Here is a 17,950-nt window from a genome sequence, read left to right as displayed (position 1 = left end):
CCAATTTGGATGACTTTGGGCCAGTCATTCCCACTCAGGTCTAGGAGGAAAGCAATGGCAAACCACTTCTAAAAATACTGGAGACAGTTGCCAGTTGCGAGTCAAAAATGACTTGGTGGAACAACTTTTAACTGTGCATGTGGCAAATTATATTTGCAGTTCCTATACTTTAACTAAGAAATATATAAACACTTCAACAGTTGTTATTTCATGTATTTGCAATTTAGTCTTGTGCTCATCTTGATAAGCAAAAATTGTTTAGGAAAAATTGCACAAAACAATTTTTTTCTCACATAGCATGTCAGAAATTAGAAGGAACACTGTTAACAGTAATCCTGTCAGTTTAAGAAATACAGAACACAAAATATATACACAGAGGGTATTGTAATTAATACTGATGTTTATTAGTAGAGGCTACTGTAATTAATACTGATGTTTATTAGTAATGTGATACTTAGTAATATTCTGAAGTCAAATAGTACAAATGCAATTTTTCATTTCATGCTATTTTTGACTTTCATCTTCTTAGCAAGGCTCTGTATTTGTACTTTAAATAATTCAATATTTAGACAGTGACAGTGCAGTAATAGCAATATGATACCAATTAGAAATAGAATTGATACACGCAGATCCAATTTTTCAAAGATCCACTGAATGCGGGGACATGTTATTGAATACAGCACTGTACTTCATGCATCTGTAATATAATTAAGCGTTATAGAATTCATAGCATCATAATTGTGAAAGAAACAGAAACAATGTGAAAGATCACATATGTTTTCAAACTAGTGTTTATAATGAGAACATGGACTACAAGAATAGTGCTGGAATTTTTAAAGGAAGAGAGATTGCCCTTTTTATTCAATTAAAATGTGCGCCCAATAAGCAGAAATGAAAGTTAAAAATAAAACATTTGTATGATTATTTAGTTGCAGGTACATATGGAACTTTTGCCTTCTAAAAGCATGGTGAGCCACACCACTCATTCAAAGGCTGAAAGCAAAAGAAAATCGTAACTTCCTTCTCCACAAATCCTTTAGATAGAACAGTGCCAGGAATCAGATTACTGGCTAAAACAAATCAATAGCACTCATAAACATCAACAGATAAACAAACTTAATTGAAGTGATCTAAAAAATATTGGGAAGTAAAAGAAAAAGTGCACAAGGATCATGAAATTGTGAGGATGTAATGCACTGTGCAAGTGAGTCAGATGATTCAATAATGGGGGGAAACTGAGTACAATACTAAGTATTAATAGTTTCTCCATATTTAATCTCATTTCATAAATTATTCTGAATATGTTCAGCTCTTACATGTATTATACGAAGGTTAGATTTGCTATTATTAAGAGAACCAACTCCTTACTTCTGAATGGCTGTATAGTAACAATTTTTGAAAAAGACTGAAATAAAAACTGTTTTTGTAGTTTCAAGTAAGAAGTAGAACTGATTTATTTATTTATTTATTCATTTATTTATTTATTCATTTATTTATTCATTTATTTAACCTCCATAAATTAACAAACTACTGCATATCAAAATATTTCAAGGTTTTATTCTCACCCCACTTCAAATGAAATAAAAAGTTTTGACTTTACAAATCAATAAAATAAAATCAAAACATTCAATTTCTCAAATCTTAGGGTTCAGTTCAGTGGGAAAAAATATATACAACCGAAATATCGTTCAAACCACTCTCATCTTTTTCTACAAAATAAAGCTTTTGCAATTTTATGATTGATTCTATCGTGACACAAAATGTTAAACTTCTTCTGACTGTAGGATAGGCAACTCTATGAATAGAAAATATTACATTAGATGTGAGATATCCATATATTGAAGGGAGATTTTTTTCAATGTCTTTTTTGTTACCTTGATAATGGACTAATAGCAATAGACCAGACTCGGTCTTCTGTCTGTATTGTATGCAGACACTGCCCAGCCCTGCCTGATGATAAGGACCAAACCTGAAGAGAGAAAAAAGATGAATGGTGCATAGTAAGATGGATATATAAATAGTTGTGTTTAAAAAGAAAATTCCTCCCAATGAGATACTTTGAACACATTCTTAAATTAATGTAAAACCTCCATTCTATTATTTCAGTTACAAGATTTGGGGAGAATAACTTTGTTTATAGCAATGAAATAACAGAACGTCATACACTTAATAATAATTATACCTCATTATATATTATTTGTTCCCAGTCTAAAATGGTTTGTGAATGATTTTACACAAACCAGGTATTGAGTTTCAGAACCTGTTTCAAATTCCAAAATTTCTCTTCACCACCCTCCAGAATTGATATTCTACTTTTCACGTGCTAAAATTGAAGCCTCTGGTCCTCACTCCATTTATTCTGTCCCTATTAAAAACCTTAGAGGTATTCAAAGTTTGGCATATTGTTTGTGTTTGTTTGTTGACATTGATAATGCTTAGGATTGCAGGCTATTCAGTGTCAGTGAGGAATTTGGCACCTAGTGTCAGCAAAAGCAGCAGAAAAAACTTAGCTCTTTTAATGCATCCCTATCTCATAGAGGTTAAAAATATTGCTAGGAGCATGCTATCTAGTGCCTATCAATGTGGAATGTGCATTAGCAGCTACTCAAAGCTCAACCCTAATCAACACTCACTATCCTTCCAAAGCACCCAATGCACTTACAGCTCCCATTAGAGACCTAATAGGGATTCCCTTCAAGTTAGGAGTTAACACAAGGAAAATGTCAGGGTAAAAATAAAAGCAATTCTCTGCTCATAAGGATCAGGCTTGAAGAGTGTTAGTTGAGCCAGATTCCATTTCTGCCTTGAAAAAAAAACAATGAAGACAATTAAAGGAAAATTCTCTGTGACTTTCAAAATGCCCCCAAGGTCATGGGATGCCTTTAACTTCAGAGTAACAGAGCAAGCACACTGGACCCTGCAGAATTCTGTATAGTGGATCATCCATCATAATTAAATAGTTCTCTATCTTCTCATAAACACTGGGTATGCATTATTTTTACAGTTCTATTAGGTCAGCAAAATCCTCCAAGATGAACTGTGACATAGAAAAAGCCCCATATCAAAATACGCTATCTTGAGACAAGTTCCGCTGTCCTCTTGAGTCATGTTTCCATATGGTTAAATGATTTGGGTCACTGTCTCATGTCATATCATATGAACGCAGTAACAGTAACTCATATTATATTTATCTATGCTTTTTACATCAGCTTCTGGGGAAGAATTCAGAAACTTCCAAATTGCATAGAACTGTTTTTCAGTAAACGCAGAAATTATTTCTGACCTATATATATAGAAAATGATAAAAAATAAATCCAGGTTCTAAAAATAATTATCTCAATGTTTTGGGAGGAGAAATAGAAAGAAGGAAATAAAAAAATGAAGAAAATGTTATGCAACTCTTCCTCTTGCTCTCTGCTCTCCTCCATTGCTTCACCAGTGCAGAGGCCTAAAACAACACATGTTCTCAAAACTTTGGACTGTACAAATCACTTAAATATGCTGTGTAGACATTGTAACATATTATGAGTGTTGCAGTTAAGAAATACATTCATACTGCTATAATTTAAAGAAAATAATTATATTGCCATCCTGAGCTAGTACTTTTCTTCGCTGGGGAAAAATACTATTTTTTTAAAAAAAAACGAGCTAGATATTTCCTGTTAATAAATGTACTACAATGTTGATCTCACACATAAAATAGACACACACACTTCCAACTGTACTTTTCCCAATCTGTTTCTGATTTTTTTTTGTCCCATCATTAGGTCATTTAAGGAAGAGAAACAAATAAAATATTCTAGGCTTCTAAACAGTTGGTCTTGTGCCTTTATCCAAGGACTGGAAGTTAGAGGACTTTGGCATTGGGTTTTTATTTGTGCACAAAGTTAAATATAAGAAGTACATTCTAGTCCCAGCCATCAACTGTGTTTAAGTACATTGACCTGATACCACAAATATACAGTAAAATGTATTCGCCCACCTTTGCTGTTCTGTCTCGAGAACCACTCACAATGATAGAGTCTTGGCAATCCACACAATTCACTTCCTGTTGATGCCCAAGGATCTTAAAACTGAAAGAACCATTAAGTTTATGGAGGGTAATATTTCCATCTCTAGAAAATAAAATCACAAGCAAAAAAAAATCATCATCTCAGATAAGATCATAAGACATATAATACTGTGGCATATGATGAACAGCTGGTTTATCCTGATGAGGGACCTCTTATTCTGTAAGTAAGGCAGTTTACTGGATTAGGCTTTAAGCTATTCTAGGCTGCAGTAACTAGATATGTGCAAAATTACCAGCAGAAAAGGGAATTAGTGGAAGAACAGTTCCTCAGGCTCTAGCTGGAGTTACAGTGGAGATATCATTGCATAAACAGAGGCATAGAATCAAGATCACACGAAGTATTAGTACCACTTCATAAAATCCTAGTGAGACCACACCTGGAATACTGCAGCCAATTTTGATCACCATACTACAAAAAAGATGTTGAGGCTTTGGAAAAGTTCAGAGAAGAACAACTAAGATGATCCAAGGCCTGGAGACGAAAACATATGAAGAACGGCTGCAGGACTTGGGTTTGGCTAGTCTAAAGAAAAGAAGAAATAGGGGTGACATGATAGCAGTATTCCAGTATTTGAGGGGCTGCCACAAAGAAGAGGGGGTCAAATTATTCTCCAAAGCACCAGGGGGCAGGACAGGAAACAATGGTTGGAAACTGATCAAAGAGAGAAGCAACCTGGAATTAAGGAGACACTTCCTGACAGTGAGGTCAATCAACCAGTGAAACAGCTTGCCTCCAGAAATTGTGGGTGCTCCATCACCGGAGGTTTTTAAGAAGAGACTGGACAGTCACTTGTCTGAAATGGTATAGGTTCTCCTGCTTGAGTAGGGGGCTAGAAGAGGGAGTCAAGCTATTCTCCAAAGCACCTGAAAGCAGGACAAGAAGCAACGGATGGAAACTAGTCAAGGAGAGAAGCAACCTAGAACTAAGGAGAAACTTCCTGACAGTTAGAACAATTAACCAGTGGAACAACCTGCCTCCAGAAGTGGTGAATGCTCCAACACTGGAGGTTTTTAAGAGGAGACTGGACAGCCATTTGCCTGAAATCGTATAAGGTTTCCTGCCTGAGCAGGGGGTTGGACTAGATGACCTCCAAGGTCCCTTCCAACTTTATTATTATTATTATTATTAAGACCTCCAAGGTCTCTTCCAGCTCTGCTCTATTCAGTTCTGAAATATCAGCAGAATGCCAGTTTAATAACATACAGAGTTCAGTATATTTAAAATGCTAATAAATTCTGCATACTAAAAGGTGTCTACAAATTTATCCTAAAATATACCTTTCAGGGTATATATTTTTTTTAAAAATCAGGTCTACAGTTTCAGTTTCATGGAAATTACCTGCATTTACAGAAATAGTTTAACATATTTAATGACAATTTTTCAAATAATCAAGATTACTGCATTATTATGCAAATTCAAGTCCTATTTTGCACTAAGAAAATCAGATTATCTATATACCTATAGAATAAAATTCAAAATGTTCCTTTATCTATTATATATTCCATATACATGTCTTGTTTTTTGGTACAATTATTTGAATGTTGGTGTAACAGGAAGAGGCAAGGAATATAGTATATAGCTCACTACTATAAAGCTCTCTTCATTATCAATAGAAAACAATGTTCTGAAAGTGAGTTCTTCCTGTTCTCGTTCATCTATATATCAATGCTAATCGCTCAACAGTCTTCATTCTCCTCCCAGTTTCTCTTCAATAAAGAACTTACCCTCCTCCACTGATAATACGGCCATTATCAACTACAAAACGGCACACATCCTCCTGGTGACCAGAGAAAACTGTCTGAGGATACCATACGAAATTGGTATCTTTAGGGTAGTGCCAATAAAGGTGGATATCTTCTGCTTGGGAGAGATAGAGGTAATCACCGTCTAGTTGCATCCAGGGCATTAAACTGGAGAGGAAAACATTTTAAATAGAAATCAGTGTGTATGATTTGGTTAGCCATACATATTTGTTTAATAAATAAATTAATAAATCAGTCAATTTCCACTGGGTAACGGTTTCATGTGGTATTTATTCATACCAGATACATAAATATAATGCATAAAAATCAATGCAAACATTATATATATCATATTTGTAATCTGTGCAACTAATAGGTCTCTAAATGCATTTTAGAAACCACACCATAACATTGGTAAAGTACATCTTCTAAAGGAGATCCAATATTCAATCTAGCTATTAGCCTGGGTGGTCTACATAAAATCGGTTTGATTTCAAATGCAAGTGAAATGAAATCCTAAGTTAGAACTTTGTATTTTAGAACTTCAAATTTCTTCTTTCTTAAAACATTCGTGCTTTATTTTATATTAATCCCAATCAAATCAAATCAAATGAAGAAGAAACTTCTTTATAGGAGTGTATTTGTACTTTTATTTTGCAAACTTAAAATAAAATATTCTATGCTATAAAGAGAGCAGTGAATAGGGTAGGCAGGGGAGTCCTTCCATATAAAAGATATGTAAACAAGCACAAAAAACAATACTGGAAAAATTTTGTGACAGAGAAGACTTCTATATAATGGCCGATATTGCAAGAAAAATTAAAAGCAACAAAGTGGTTCATAATAGGAAGTGGAAAGTAATCTAAAAAAAGAAATAATATACCAACTTAACAACTTTTTAAAATATATAGGTCTCAACAATTACGATTATCCATAACATTTAATGGTTCATATCTACTTCATTTAATAGCAAGGGAATCTCATTATCATTATATAATTCTCTTATACTAAGCATTACCATTTTCTCTTGAAATATTAATAAAACTTTGTGAAGATTTGCCATTTGAACTTGATGAAGTTCACTGTTCTCTTTACAGCATAGAATTTATTTGCAATTAATTCAACAAATTACCAAGAATTGACTACGAATATAATTCATGAGCAGCACTAAAATTGAACCGTATAAATTCTAATTTTTCCTGAGTGTTTTCAAAAGGTTGTAGACAAAATGGTATATATTATTGTCTTTTCAGGCAATGGCCAATTATCCAGGCTTTTTGTTGAAAGTTTTGAAAGAAATTGTTAAAATCAGTTAATAGTGTTTATAAAAAGCATGCTGCTGGTTCACTGCCTGTATTTGCTGTTATATTAACAAACACAATTTAAAAATTGCTTCATTTCTTGATGCTAACTGCCAGTGTTGTTATTACAAAACATCTGATCAAGGGTATTTAAAATATGAGAGATTGCTCCAGCAGAAAAAAAATATATACAATACCAAAAATTTGAAAAAATGGTAATGAAGGATACCTTTGCCAATTTAGGTTAGTCACTATAATGTTTGCATTAAAATAATATACATACACAGTCATACAAATAGACACACAGACACACAAATATGTATAGATATACATAATATGTCCTGTGTGAGTTCAAAGCTAAATAATCATTAAGTAGCAAATGGATTTTTTTCAAGCCCCAACAAAAGATAACATTTTATCTTTATTTACTATTTAATTAATAGTAAATACCTATTTTGGGGAAAACAGAAAATATTCTTATTTGTGGAAAAATCTGCTATTACCTGAAATTAATTAATTCTTTCTGTCTGTCTGTCTGTTTGTTGTAGTGGAAAAGCCTTTACCCTTCTTGGAAGCAAGAAGTAATGAAAGAGAGACTATGTTGTCACTAGCCTTTAGTCAGTCCTTTCTAAAATTAGTAACCACCAGGAAAAGGATAGCATAAAACTAAAAATGTATTGAGAACTGGGATATTAGAAAAATATTAGTGATATAAGCTAGTAAAGCCTTACAATAAGCAACTGCAAAATGCCCAAATTCAACGTAACAGCCCAACAGAGACCAAAAATGGGATGAATGCCAAAGAAAGGTAACTCTAGCTGTAGATAGTAGGGTGAGGAAAGAAAAGGAATCACTTGCTTGCGTTTCCATCTGAGGACTGGAATTCTTCGACAGCGTCCAAGCCTCCAATTCTGAGAAACTTTGACCCTTTCTTTCACTGGGATTCCTACCTCTCTGCAGGAAGAAAAGACAATGTAAAGTCAAGGCCTGATAGGACTCCATGAAAATTAGGATATGGCCACAAAGAACTGGTGATTTTATTACAGTTCCAGTTTTCAAAGGAAAAGAAAAACAGAATTGGCCAATGTAATCCCCTTCTGCAATAAAATATATTTGCAATCCTAGTACACTAGGAACTAAACTCTTTGAAATTTTCCAGATAGAAATCTTCTAACACATTACACTGACTGTACACGTTTCCAGTAATTTAGCAGACTTTAGTATATGTATCTCGTTATTTTCTATGAATTTAGAAAATGTGAATGAATAATATTTCTTCCCATAGTTATCACATGCTTCTGACACTCTGAAGCACTATTTTAGGAACCTGGAATGTATCTTTACTTAAAATTGTTAAACAATGTGTCTTATTATTACATAAAAATTGTTATGATGGTTCCACAAACTTGATTTTTTTGTTTGGGTGGGGGGTCAGCTTAATAAACTGGCTATTAAATTGGGCATCTTCTTTTTCTGGTCAATATTAAACTCAGGACCCTTTTTTTCCTGGTCACTTCTCATTCCTGTTTTCCAAGTCACTGCTTAGTTTATTTTCATTTGAAAGCATGTGCTTCACAATGAATCCTCATGCAGAGGAATACATTCGTAACTATAGCTCAAAGCTATAAACTGGTCCAGAGCAAACAGGACTTGCCCAAAATAATACACAGGGAAGGAAACAAGCATTTCATTTTTAAATGAGAAACGAAAAAGATCAGTCACATATCAAGGTGGTTTTGTTTAACCAGCACTATCAAGAGATCAGAGTTTAAATGTAGTACTTGGTGGACCAATGAAGTGAAGAATGAGTAACCCCTGAATCTTCTGCATGAAATCAAACTACTTTTAAAAGCATATGTAACAGGGAGAGAAGCAAACTTCAGAAATGTTTTTATCAAGGCCTTGTGCATTCTATCACCAAGCTCTTGATTACCGGCCCCTCAAATTCATGGCAAATTGCAAAACTAGAGTTATTGCAGCTGTTTATTATTAACACAAATTTGAAAGAACATTGTTTTCATGGAGCTAGAAAGGTGAGTTCAGGCTAATTAGCTACAGTCAACTTCAACAATATGGTTTAAGCAGGTATTACTGCATGTTCCTTCCTTCATTACCCTTACTTCACACTTTCCTCTCCTATTATTCTGGCCATCCTTACTGTTAAATTTTGGCCTGAAAATTACTTGAAACAATGACTTATTTTTCCCAATAATTTATTGGCATAAGTTGGTCCACTGACAAATATGTTGACATTCCAGGCATTCCATGTACATATTTTTCACTATCATTCCAAAACTCAGGAACTCAACCCAAATTCTCAGATTTTCCATGATACAGTAAGTCTGAAGTTACATCATTACATGTAACTTCACATCTGGATACAACACTTTTGTACAAATGTTTATACAAAAAAAATCTACTCGTGGTCTAGTTTTATCCTTTAAAACAAGGTTACAATAGTGAATAACAGTGGCTAATACTTTCTTTTTTTAAGGCCACTACTCTAAGTAAGACTTGCTTCCCAAGGCCATTACAAAGTACAACACAAAATGTAGGGCATTTATAGCGCAACAAAATTCATGTGTGCTAAAGGCATGTATCCCTGTCCATATCAAGAGTTACTTTAAAACAGAGAGATACATAGCATTTTTCTGTGACATTTTTCGTTCTTTATTATTCTAGAAATTCAAAACTAGAACTAGTTCTGCTCTATGCAATCACAGAAGTAGTCATAGAAGTATGTAAATAAGTAAACAAATAGAGTGGAAACATGAACTAGGCTCTGCTGCCAAATAAACAAACAAAAAGGCTGCAATTGGAGATTTTCCATCCGTCAAACATGACGTTGAATTGAAGATCTCTAACTTCCCATTTAGCTGTGAGGGATAACAAAGAAAAAGCTCTTTTCATGCATTACTGGACAGACCTGAAAAATCATGAATAATACATTTAAAACAATAGAAACACACACAAAAAGTGGTGCTTTTAAACCGTTTTCTTTTTGTGTCTCAGTAGGCTATGTTAGAATTAAAGGGACATTAAGCATTGGTTGCTGGGTGGTAGGTCTGAGATAACTAAAACCGTATTTATTTCATAACATAATTTTTAAACACACCAATTCAAAACAGTGAAAGTTGTATGTTAATTTTCATAGTCTTGAGAAATTTTCTTTATGGCATCTCACACCTTTTTAGCAATGAAACTCCTTTCCACTGTTTGTTTGACATAAAATAAATGGCACAGGCTATGCAATTATATTCATATCCTATGTTTAATTGGGCTTAATCCCTAATTTTGGACTTTTGTCTGCACTTGTTTATTTGGCTTGCTTTGTTAAATCAGATGATAATTGAATTTTTTTATTATTATTATTTTTAATTCCATTTATATCCCGCCCTTCTCCGAAGACTCAGGGCGGCTTACAAGCTTAGCAGTAGCCTTCATTCTATGTATATGCCTGCTTATTAGGGCTTTCACACACCCCCCCAAGCGGCATTATTACAAAGTCAGCTTAATTGCCCCCAACAATCTGGGTCCTCAGTTTATTATTTAGTTTATTATTATTATTACTGTTATTACTAAAGGATGTTGGGATATTCTAATGACTAAGGATTTATTTGTGAATTCAGTTAAGATCACATTTGTGACTAGGGCACATGAAAGACCACTAACTGACACTGCAGAAGAATTACAGTTATCCTTCTTACCTCTTTTCCCAAGCACTACTATTGTTTCAAAAATGACAAAGTGCCCAAAAGAGGGGGGGAATCCCCCTTTAAACAAAGATCTGTTGTGGCTGTTAATGCATGGGAGAATGTGTAACCTGGCCCTGAGGCCTGGCCAAACCAGTATTCCCAGCTCTTTCCACACTGCCTGTGGCTCAATTATTCTTACTCTTCAGTTCCACTCCCTTTTCCGGCACTTTGTCACCATTATAATTTGACTGCATTCCTCTGCATGGGATCAGCTTTACACAAAACATATAGATTTATTTCACCTAAAAATTTTCTCCTGGTCACATAAGATACCAAACAATCAATTGACAGATATTATTCAATGCACCCTACTTAAAGAAGTTGTTTTATTTTATATGATTATTTACATTTTGTCCTTCAACTATATGCCCCATGACCAAGCTATACACAAAAATACAAATTTATAAAAAGAACATATATATGGTAGTTTAGGAAAAGGGCAAGGAAATTTAAAAAAAACAAACTCTGCTGAGTGTCAAAGTAATATCTTGGGAGACCACTACAGGCTCAGCATATGGTCACTGAAATGGTTATTTCTATATGTGGCAAGGTAGAAAAGGACCTCCAGTTGGTAGGTAGTCCTTTAGTTACCTCTGACCCAAGCCATGAAAGTTTTCAAATGTCAATACTTAAATGTCAATACTTTGAACTGAACCCAGAATTAACTAATGCTGTATGCTCAAAGCAGACATTTCCATTTGGGAGTCTGGAAGTTGTATTTTGAGATTTCACCTTCAGAAGAAATATCTAAACTCCAATCTACATCATATAGCAGATGGATAACTGTAACTGGGCAAAAACTATTGGAAAAATATAGTGGCTGACATAGTAGTCTATAGTAGAATCTGTCGCATATTCATGGTGGGAATACACTTCTCTCTAAGAATGCCTGTGAACTTAAAAGTTAAAATCCATTTAAGGATAAGGCTCAAACAGTTAAGCTTAACTGTAGATATGAAATAAGTCCTTATAATGATGATCAGCTCCTACAACTGTTCATATTCTGCATTTCTTTCTCTCCTTATATTTTAACTAACATTTTCTGCCATTTGAGAACACTTCAACATATAAAACTTCAAACAGCATCTATTATATTATCTAACATTATCTCCATCATACATTGGTACCATTAACACAATAAGTCTATATTTACTTCAGGTTATTAGAATGCTTATAGGGATAAGGCTACAATTGAATATACTATATTGCCTACAATACCCTAAAACAGGGGTGTCAAACTCAATTTCATTGAGGGCCGCATCAGCATTGCGGTTGCCATCGTTTGTGTGTGTGTGTGTGTGTGTGTGTGTGTGTATGTGGCCAGGGTGGGTGCAGCCTACTGGGTGGGTGTGGCTGGAGTGGGTGTGGCTGGAGTGGGTGTGGCCTACTGGGTGGGCATGGCCAGTTCTACATCATTCACGTCAAGGGTGACTGTGGGGGCCTGGGCAGGAGTGGGGCAGATCTGAGGGTCTCTGGCAGAAGGGAGTGGGACCAGGGCAAGTGTCAAGGCATGATCCACTGGAGGAGCCTCACTGTTCCTCTCAGGCCATGAGAGGGGGGGCTGGATGGTCCCACGGGCTGCCCGGAGCCCTGGGAAGCAGAGGTTAAACACCCATCCCGGCCCTCAAGCACCCGCGGCACCAAGCCCAGCCCCACTTCCCTAAGGGGGTGCCCAGCTGCACTTACCTCCTCAAGCCTACTGCTGCTATGCTTGCTCTCCTTAGCCAGTTTGCTCATGGTGGTATGAGGGCAAAGTCAGAGGGAGGCCCACTCCCTCTCCATGGGAGGATACCCGGCTTTGTATCCAATGCTTTCTTAGCAATAGGATGGGAGACCCCCAGGATAGGCCAGGAGGAGGGGGCAAGGGGATGGTGAAAGGGCAGCAGGGTAGGACTAAGGCAGGACTTCCCCCAGACACTCTGTCTCCTTCCTTCCTTCCTTCCTTCCTTCCTTCCTTCCTTCCTTCCTTCCTTCCTTCCTTCCTTCCTTCCAAGAACAGAGTGGTGGGAAAATATTTGAGATGAGGGAGGGAGAAAAACAGGCAAGAAACACAACTGGGGAGGTGTCACCCTTCGTGAGGAATGAAGAAATGCACTATCGCCTGGAAGTGGCCAACACATGGCCCTCGTCTACTTCACATATCTGGCTTGGTGGGCTCTGGGGGAGGGGATGCCATGAGCAGTATGAGAGTCGAATTTACCTGCGCAATGCCACCCCGCCCCCAGCCTGCCCGGTTTCAGCAGGCAGTGGTGTGCTCTCCTCACAGCGCCGAGAGGCTGAGCTGGGCAGTGCAAAGCTCGTCAGCTTTGCACCTTGCTGCCTGCTGAAACCGGGCAGGCTGAGGGCTAGGCAGCATTGCACTTATCATCAGATTTGCGCCACCCAGCTCAGCTCTCGTCGCGCTTCTCTTTGGATTCACGCTACCTGGCTCAGCCTCTCAGTGCTGTGAGGAGATCGCCCCGCTGCCTGCCGAAACCAAGCAGGCTGAGGGCTGGTTAGCGTCACACTTCTCTTCGGATTTGTGCCACTTGGCTCAGCCTCTCAGTACTGTGAAGAGAGTACCCCACTGCCTGCCAAAACCGGGCAGGCTGGGGGCTGGGCAGCAGCGTGCTTCTCTTCAGATTCACGCTGCCCAGCTCAACCTCTCAGTGCTGTGAGGAAAGCGTCCCACTGCCTGCCGCAACCAGGCAAGCTAGGGGCTAGGTGGCGTCACACTTCTCTTCGGATTCATGCCGTCCAGCTCAGCCTCTCGGTGCTGCGATGAGAGCGCCCCACTGCCTGCCGAAACCCCTCCCCCGGAGCCCATCAAGCCGGATATATGAAGTAGGCGAGGGCCATGTGCTGGCCACTTCCAGCCAATGGTGCATTTATTCATTCCTCACAAAGGGTGATACCTCCCCAGCATGTGCCCAGGGGGTGGGACCAACGCGGCAGGGACTGTTCCCTCGCTATTCCCAGATGGCCTTGCGGAGCTAAGACTTAATGCATTTCAGCATAGATAGCCACTACAAAATTGTACATTGGCTCCTGGCCATCCTGGGCCGGGTGGGGCCAAGGCAGCGTGAACCGTTCCCTCACTGTTTCCAGGATGGCTTTGCGGGCCACATGAAACCACTTCACAGGCCGCATCTGGCCCCCGGGCCTTGTGTTTGATATGTCTGCCCTAAAACATCATACTAATCCTATGGGAAAGAAATAGGTGCTTTCCTTATCTATCATTTACACTGTCATTCTAAAGGGCATATAATTCTAAGCAGTGGTGAGATTCAGCCAGTTTGCACCCGTTCAGCATAACCGGTAGCTAATTTTTTGTTGCCGAGGCACAGAATGGACTTGGGGAAGCAGCATCCACACAGAGAACCGGTTGTTCACATATTTAAATCCCACCACTGATTCTAAGTGTCATATAATTTTTGATTGGCATTGTGCATTTTTAATAGAAAAATGTAATAGCTATTGTTAAAAACAATGTATTATTTATCCCATTTGTACCCTAATGACTTTACCAGGACGCTTGAGGTTTTTAATAATAATGTATAATTCTCCTACTTAATCTCTTATAATTAACTCTAATCCCCACTTCAATGAATAAGAATACAGCCTGAAACAGATGAAACTGATTAAGACTTGGCTAAGCTAGAACCTAGGACATGAAGTTAACCCTAAGTTTGTTTTAACTACAATTAACCATGTAACCATGACATGTTTGTGAAGAAAAAAACCATGAGCTTACAGATCACAATGATTGGATTCATATATATGCTAATCCAAAATAAAATACATTACATTATATATTAAATAATATGTCTATTTGCAACTGGTAATATTATAATTGTCAGATTTCCCAATGTAGTTGCAACATATTGGGCACCAAATAAGAGGAGATATAAGAAGTAGCAAGAGGTGAGAAACTGAACAATTTGTTAAGCTGTGAGAAAATTATGTTTCCAAAAAACAGATTTTGTAATAGCCTAAAAGCAAACTTTATTGCTTTTCTTTGTACTATGGGGTGCAATATAATAAATCAAATAGAAACTATGAATATACCTTCAAAAATGTACATACAGGCAGGCCTCAACTTACGACCATAATGATCACAAATGGTAATGGCCATTAAGCAAAATAGCCTAGCTTAACAACCTCACACCCCATGCTGCACCTGATGGGACTGTTAAGCAAATGCATGGATCATTAAGGGAAGCAGGTGGTACCTCAGGGGTGGAAGAGGCCCTAGAACAGGCATGTCAAACTGCCGGCCCGCAAGCCAGATGCGTCACGCCAAAACCGCACCCACCCCATTGCCGGCAATGGGGGAAAAGTCCCAATACGTCATGTAATGTCACACACATTGCGAGTTTCACATGCCTGCCCTAGAAGGCCTAGTGCAGGCCCAGGCTCCTGTCCCAGGGCTTCTCCCACTCCTACTGAACAATCCCTATGCTCAGATCCTGTAACGAACAGTTAAGGATTAAACCTGGACCTTCTGCATATTCTACCATCTAATTATGGTTATTCCAATACTAACTACAATTTCTCTTTAATGCAAATGCTTTAATGCTATTACTGATAAACTAGTTTTATAAACAGTTAATTCATTAGAATGTTAATAGCAGATTTAGCATCCAACTACTCCATGAAGCACTTAAATACTATTAATCTAATAACAGCGAGCCAATTTGGTGTAGTGGTTAAGTGTGAGGATAGAGTAGTGAGTTTAACACCCCCTTAAGCAAGAAGTTAGCTGGGTTACTTTGGGCCAGTTGCTCTTGTTCAGCCCTAGAAAGCAGGCAATGGCAAACCACTGGCAGTTTTGTACTGATCAGGAAAGACATTCCATTTTCTAGATTAACATAATTTAGAAATGCTGTATCTGTGATTGTCACACTAAAGGTCAGAAAGGACCTCCAGTGATTTATTTATTTTTATTTTATTTTTATCCCATTTATATCCCGCCCTTCTCCGAAGACTCAGGGCGGCTTACAAGCTTAGCAGTGATACTACTTGTTCTTTTTATCAACGAATCAGACATACTGAAACAAATGCAGATTTATACGTTTCATTCATTTATAAGTTTCATTCTACGTAACCCTGCAGACCTATTGAAACTCACATTCTAACAAAATCAAAACATTAATAAAAATAACAATAACAATAATAATAAAAAGTTGGAAGGGACCTTGGAGGTCATCTAGTCAATTAACAGAACTACTGGTTCAAATAGCTTGTGCACATCTTCTAAGAAAGTGCTTTAATTATAAAGAACTAGTTGGATAGTCCAAAATTATTCTGATTGGAAAAATATATGAACACTGTAGAATTCCTAAAACGTTTTTCGGTTTTAAAAAAAGCAAAGCCCAGCCTCACTCAAAAATAACTGGGAAAAGTGGAAAGTTCTATCCCTATTTTTTACAGGTATGTAAAAACAGGATACACCCCTCAAAATGAACTACAAGAGTTTATTCCCTGGATTCGCTTTAAAGTGAGCCAGCTAAACTTGTCCTGAAAGAAGTTAAGAGTCGGATTTGCCTTAACGATGGTTCTAATTGGAACCCGGGGCGGGGCAAGTATCAAAAAACTGGAATGAGAAAAGTCACCAGCAATCTCGTCTCCAATATAGTTGCCTAGTATGTTCCAGGGAACGTAAAAGGGGAAGTTTCCCTTCTGAGCAACTGAATTCAAAACTACTTCATACCCAAACCCGGGACCCGACCCAACCCAACCCGGACCTGAGACCTCCCACCTGCACAAAGCAAAGCTTCTAGTCAGGGCTTTAAGCAGCATTTCCCCCTCCTTCCGCCCCGCGACTACGCCGTTTCAAACACAGCCCTCCTCCCTTATCAAGCGGGCGGGCTTGATTTCAGAGTCGCTCCTTAGCAACCAGTTAGGCCGCACGCCCTGTTTTTTCCCAACCAGCCTTCCCCAGCTTAGGCGCTTACAGGTCGGCGCCCAGCGCGCTGAAGCCTGCGTTCAGGGAGAAACGGGCCAGGCGCCTCCACAGCACATCACGGGAAGTGAAACGGAAAAGGCGGCGACAGGTCTGGCCCAGGCGGCCCAAGGCCCTCGCGTCCAGGTACGAACAGATCAGCAGCAGCAGTTCCTCCGGCAACGTCCACAGCGGAGATCGGATCTCGGTCTGCGGAGGGCTGCTGGGCCTCCCCATGGAGGGGCGACCTCTCCCAGCCGGGCCCGGCAGCGACAAAATCAACAGCGGGAACGCCGCTGCTGCTGCTGCTGCTTGCCGGGCCCGGGTAGGCCGTCGCTCTTCGGGGCGGCTGTTTCTGCCCGCCTGCCGGAGCCGTCACATGACAGCGTCCTGCCCTCCAAAGACCGGTCTTCGTAATGCATTAAACGCCTGAACTAGCTCTGCGTTGAGTTCAGGATGGAAAAAGACAATCGGATACTCTTTCTCCCCAGGGCCAGCATATGTTTCTCGCTAGGATAGACTAGTTGGAGGCAGGTTTAGTTCTAATGAGCTAGTTATACGTAATCTAGCATATTGTGAGAACCTAGCCTGGGCGATTATTTTAATTCATGCACAAACCCAGAAAACGGGTCGATAAATTATGGGTAAGTATGTTATGCAAGCAACTGCTCATGCTAGGTTTATTATCTCTGCAGGAGTTTTCTGCATATTTTCCTCCCTCAGGATTGTAACAACGTCCAACCACTTTACAGACAATAGGAATAGATTTGTATCTTCCTGGTTCCTAAAGAAGTGGTGAATATCTATATTACATGAATTGCCAAAATATCATTTCAGAAAAGTTATGCCTCTTACTATTGAGATAAGTCTTGAAAGCAAATTGACAATTCTTCTATGAACAGGATCCCTGAACATCAGAACTCCAAACTAAAGTTTTCTTGTTACGGAACATCACAACTACTACAAATTCAAGTCCTTAGTTCCTAAGTAAGAATCTGTCTCTAAGCTACTTCATATTTTGGAATTGCCATATTTGAAGAAAGTTCTGCAAAATGACTTATATCCTGTTCATTTTAATCAATACTACACTTCTTATAATACAGCCTCATTACAAAACTTAATCAAACAATTCTGTAGAAAAGATGCTCTTATGATC

The 17,950-nt window shown here is 38.3% G+C and overlaps 1 protein-coding gene across 2 annotated transcripts in view; it reads right to left on the bottom strand.

The window, feature by feature from the left end:
- The window catches only part of FBXW4 (F-box and WD repeat domain containing 4), an 84,001-nt gene extending 66,857 nt beyond the window's left edge, over nt 1–17,144 (bottom strand). The window contains exons 1-5 of one of the 2 annotated variants that reach the window (XM_083364368.1): nt 16,808–17,144; nt 7,975–8,070; nt 5,798–5,983; nt 3,983–4,115; nt 1,875–1,969 (exon numbers count right to left, since the gene is read on the bottom strand). In XM_083364368.1, the coding sequence (XP_083220494.1) occupies nt 1,875–1,969; nt 3,983–4,115; nt 5,798–5,983; nt 7,975–8,070; nt 16,808–17,031 (734 nt within the window). In that variant the 5' untranslated portion in view covers nt 17,032–17,144. The remainder of the gene's footprint in view (nt 1–1,874; nt 1,970–3,982; nt 4,116–5,797; nt 5,984–7,974; nt 8,071–16,807) is intronic. The other variant, XM_083364367.1, reaches the window with a different exon arrangement.
- Between the last annotated feature and the right edge of the window lie 806 nt (nt 17,145–17,950).

This window comes from Vipera ursinii (assembly GCF_947247035.1).
Source record: "Vipera ursinii genome assembly, chromosome: 5".
Classification (NCBI taxonomy): Eukaryota; Metazoa; Chordata; class Lepidosauria; order Squamata; family Viperidae; genus Vipera; species Vipera ursinii.
This window is presented reverse-complemented; position numbering and strand designations above follow the sequence as displayed.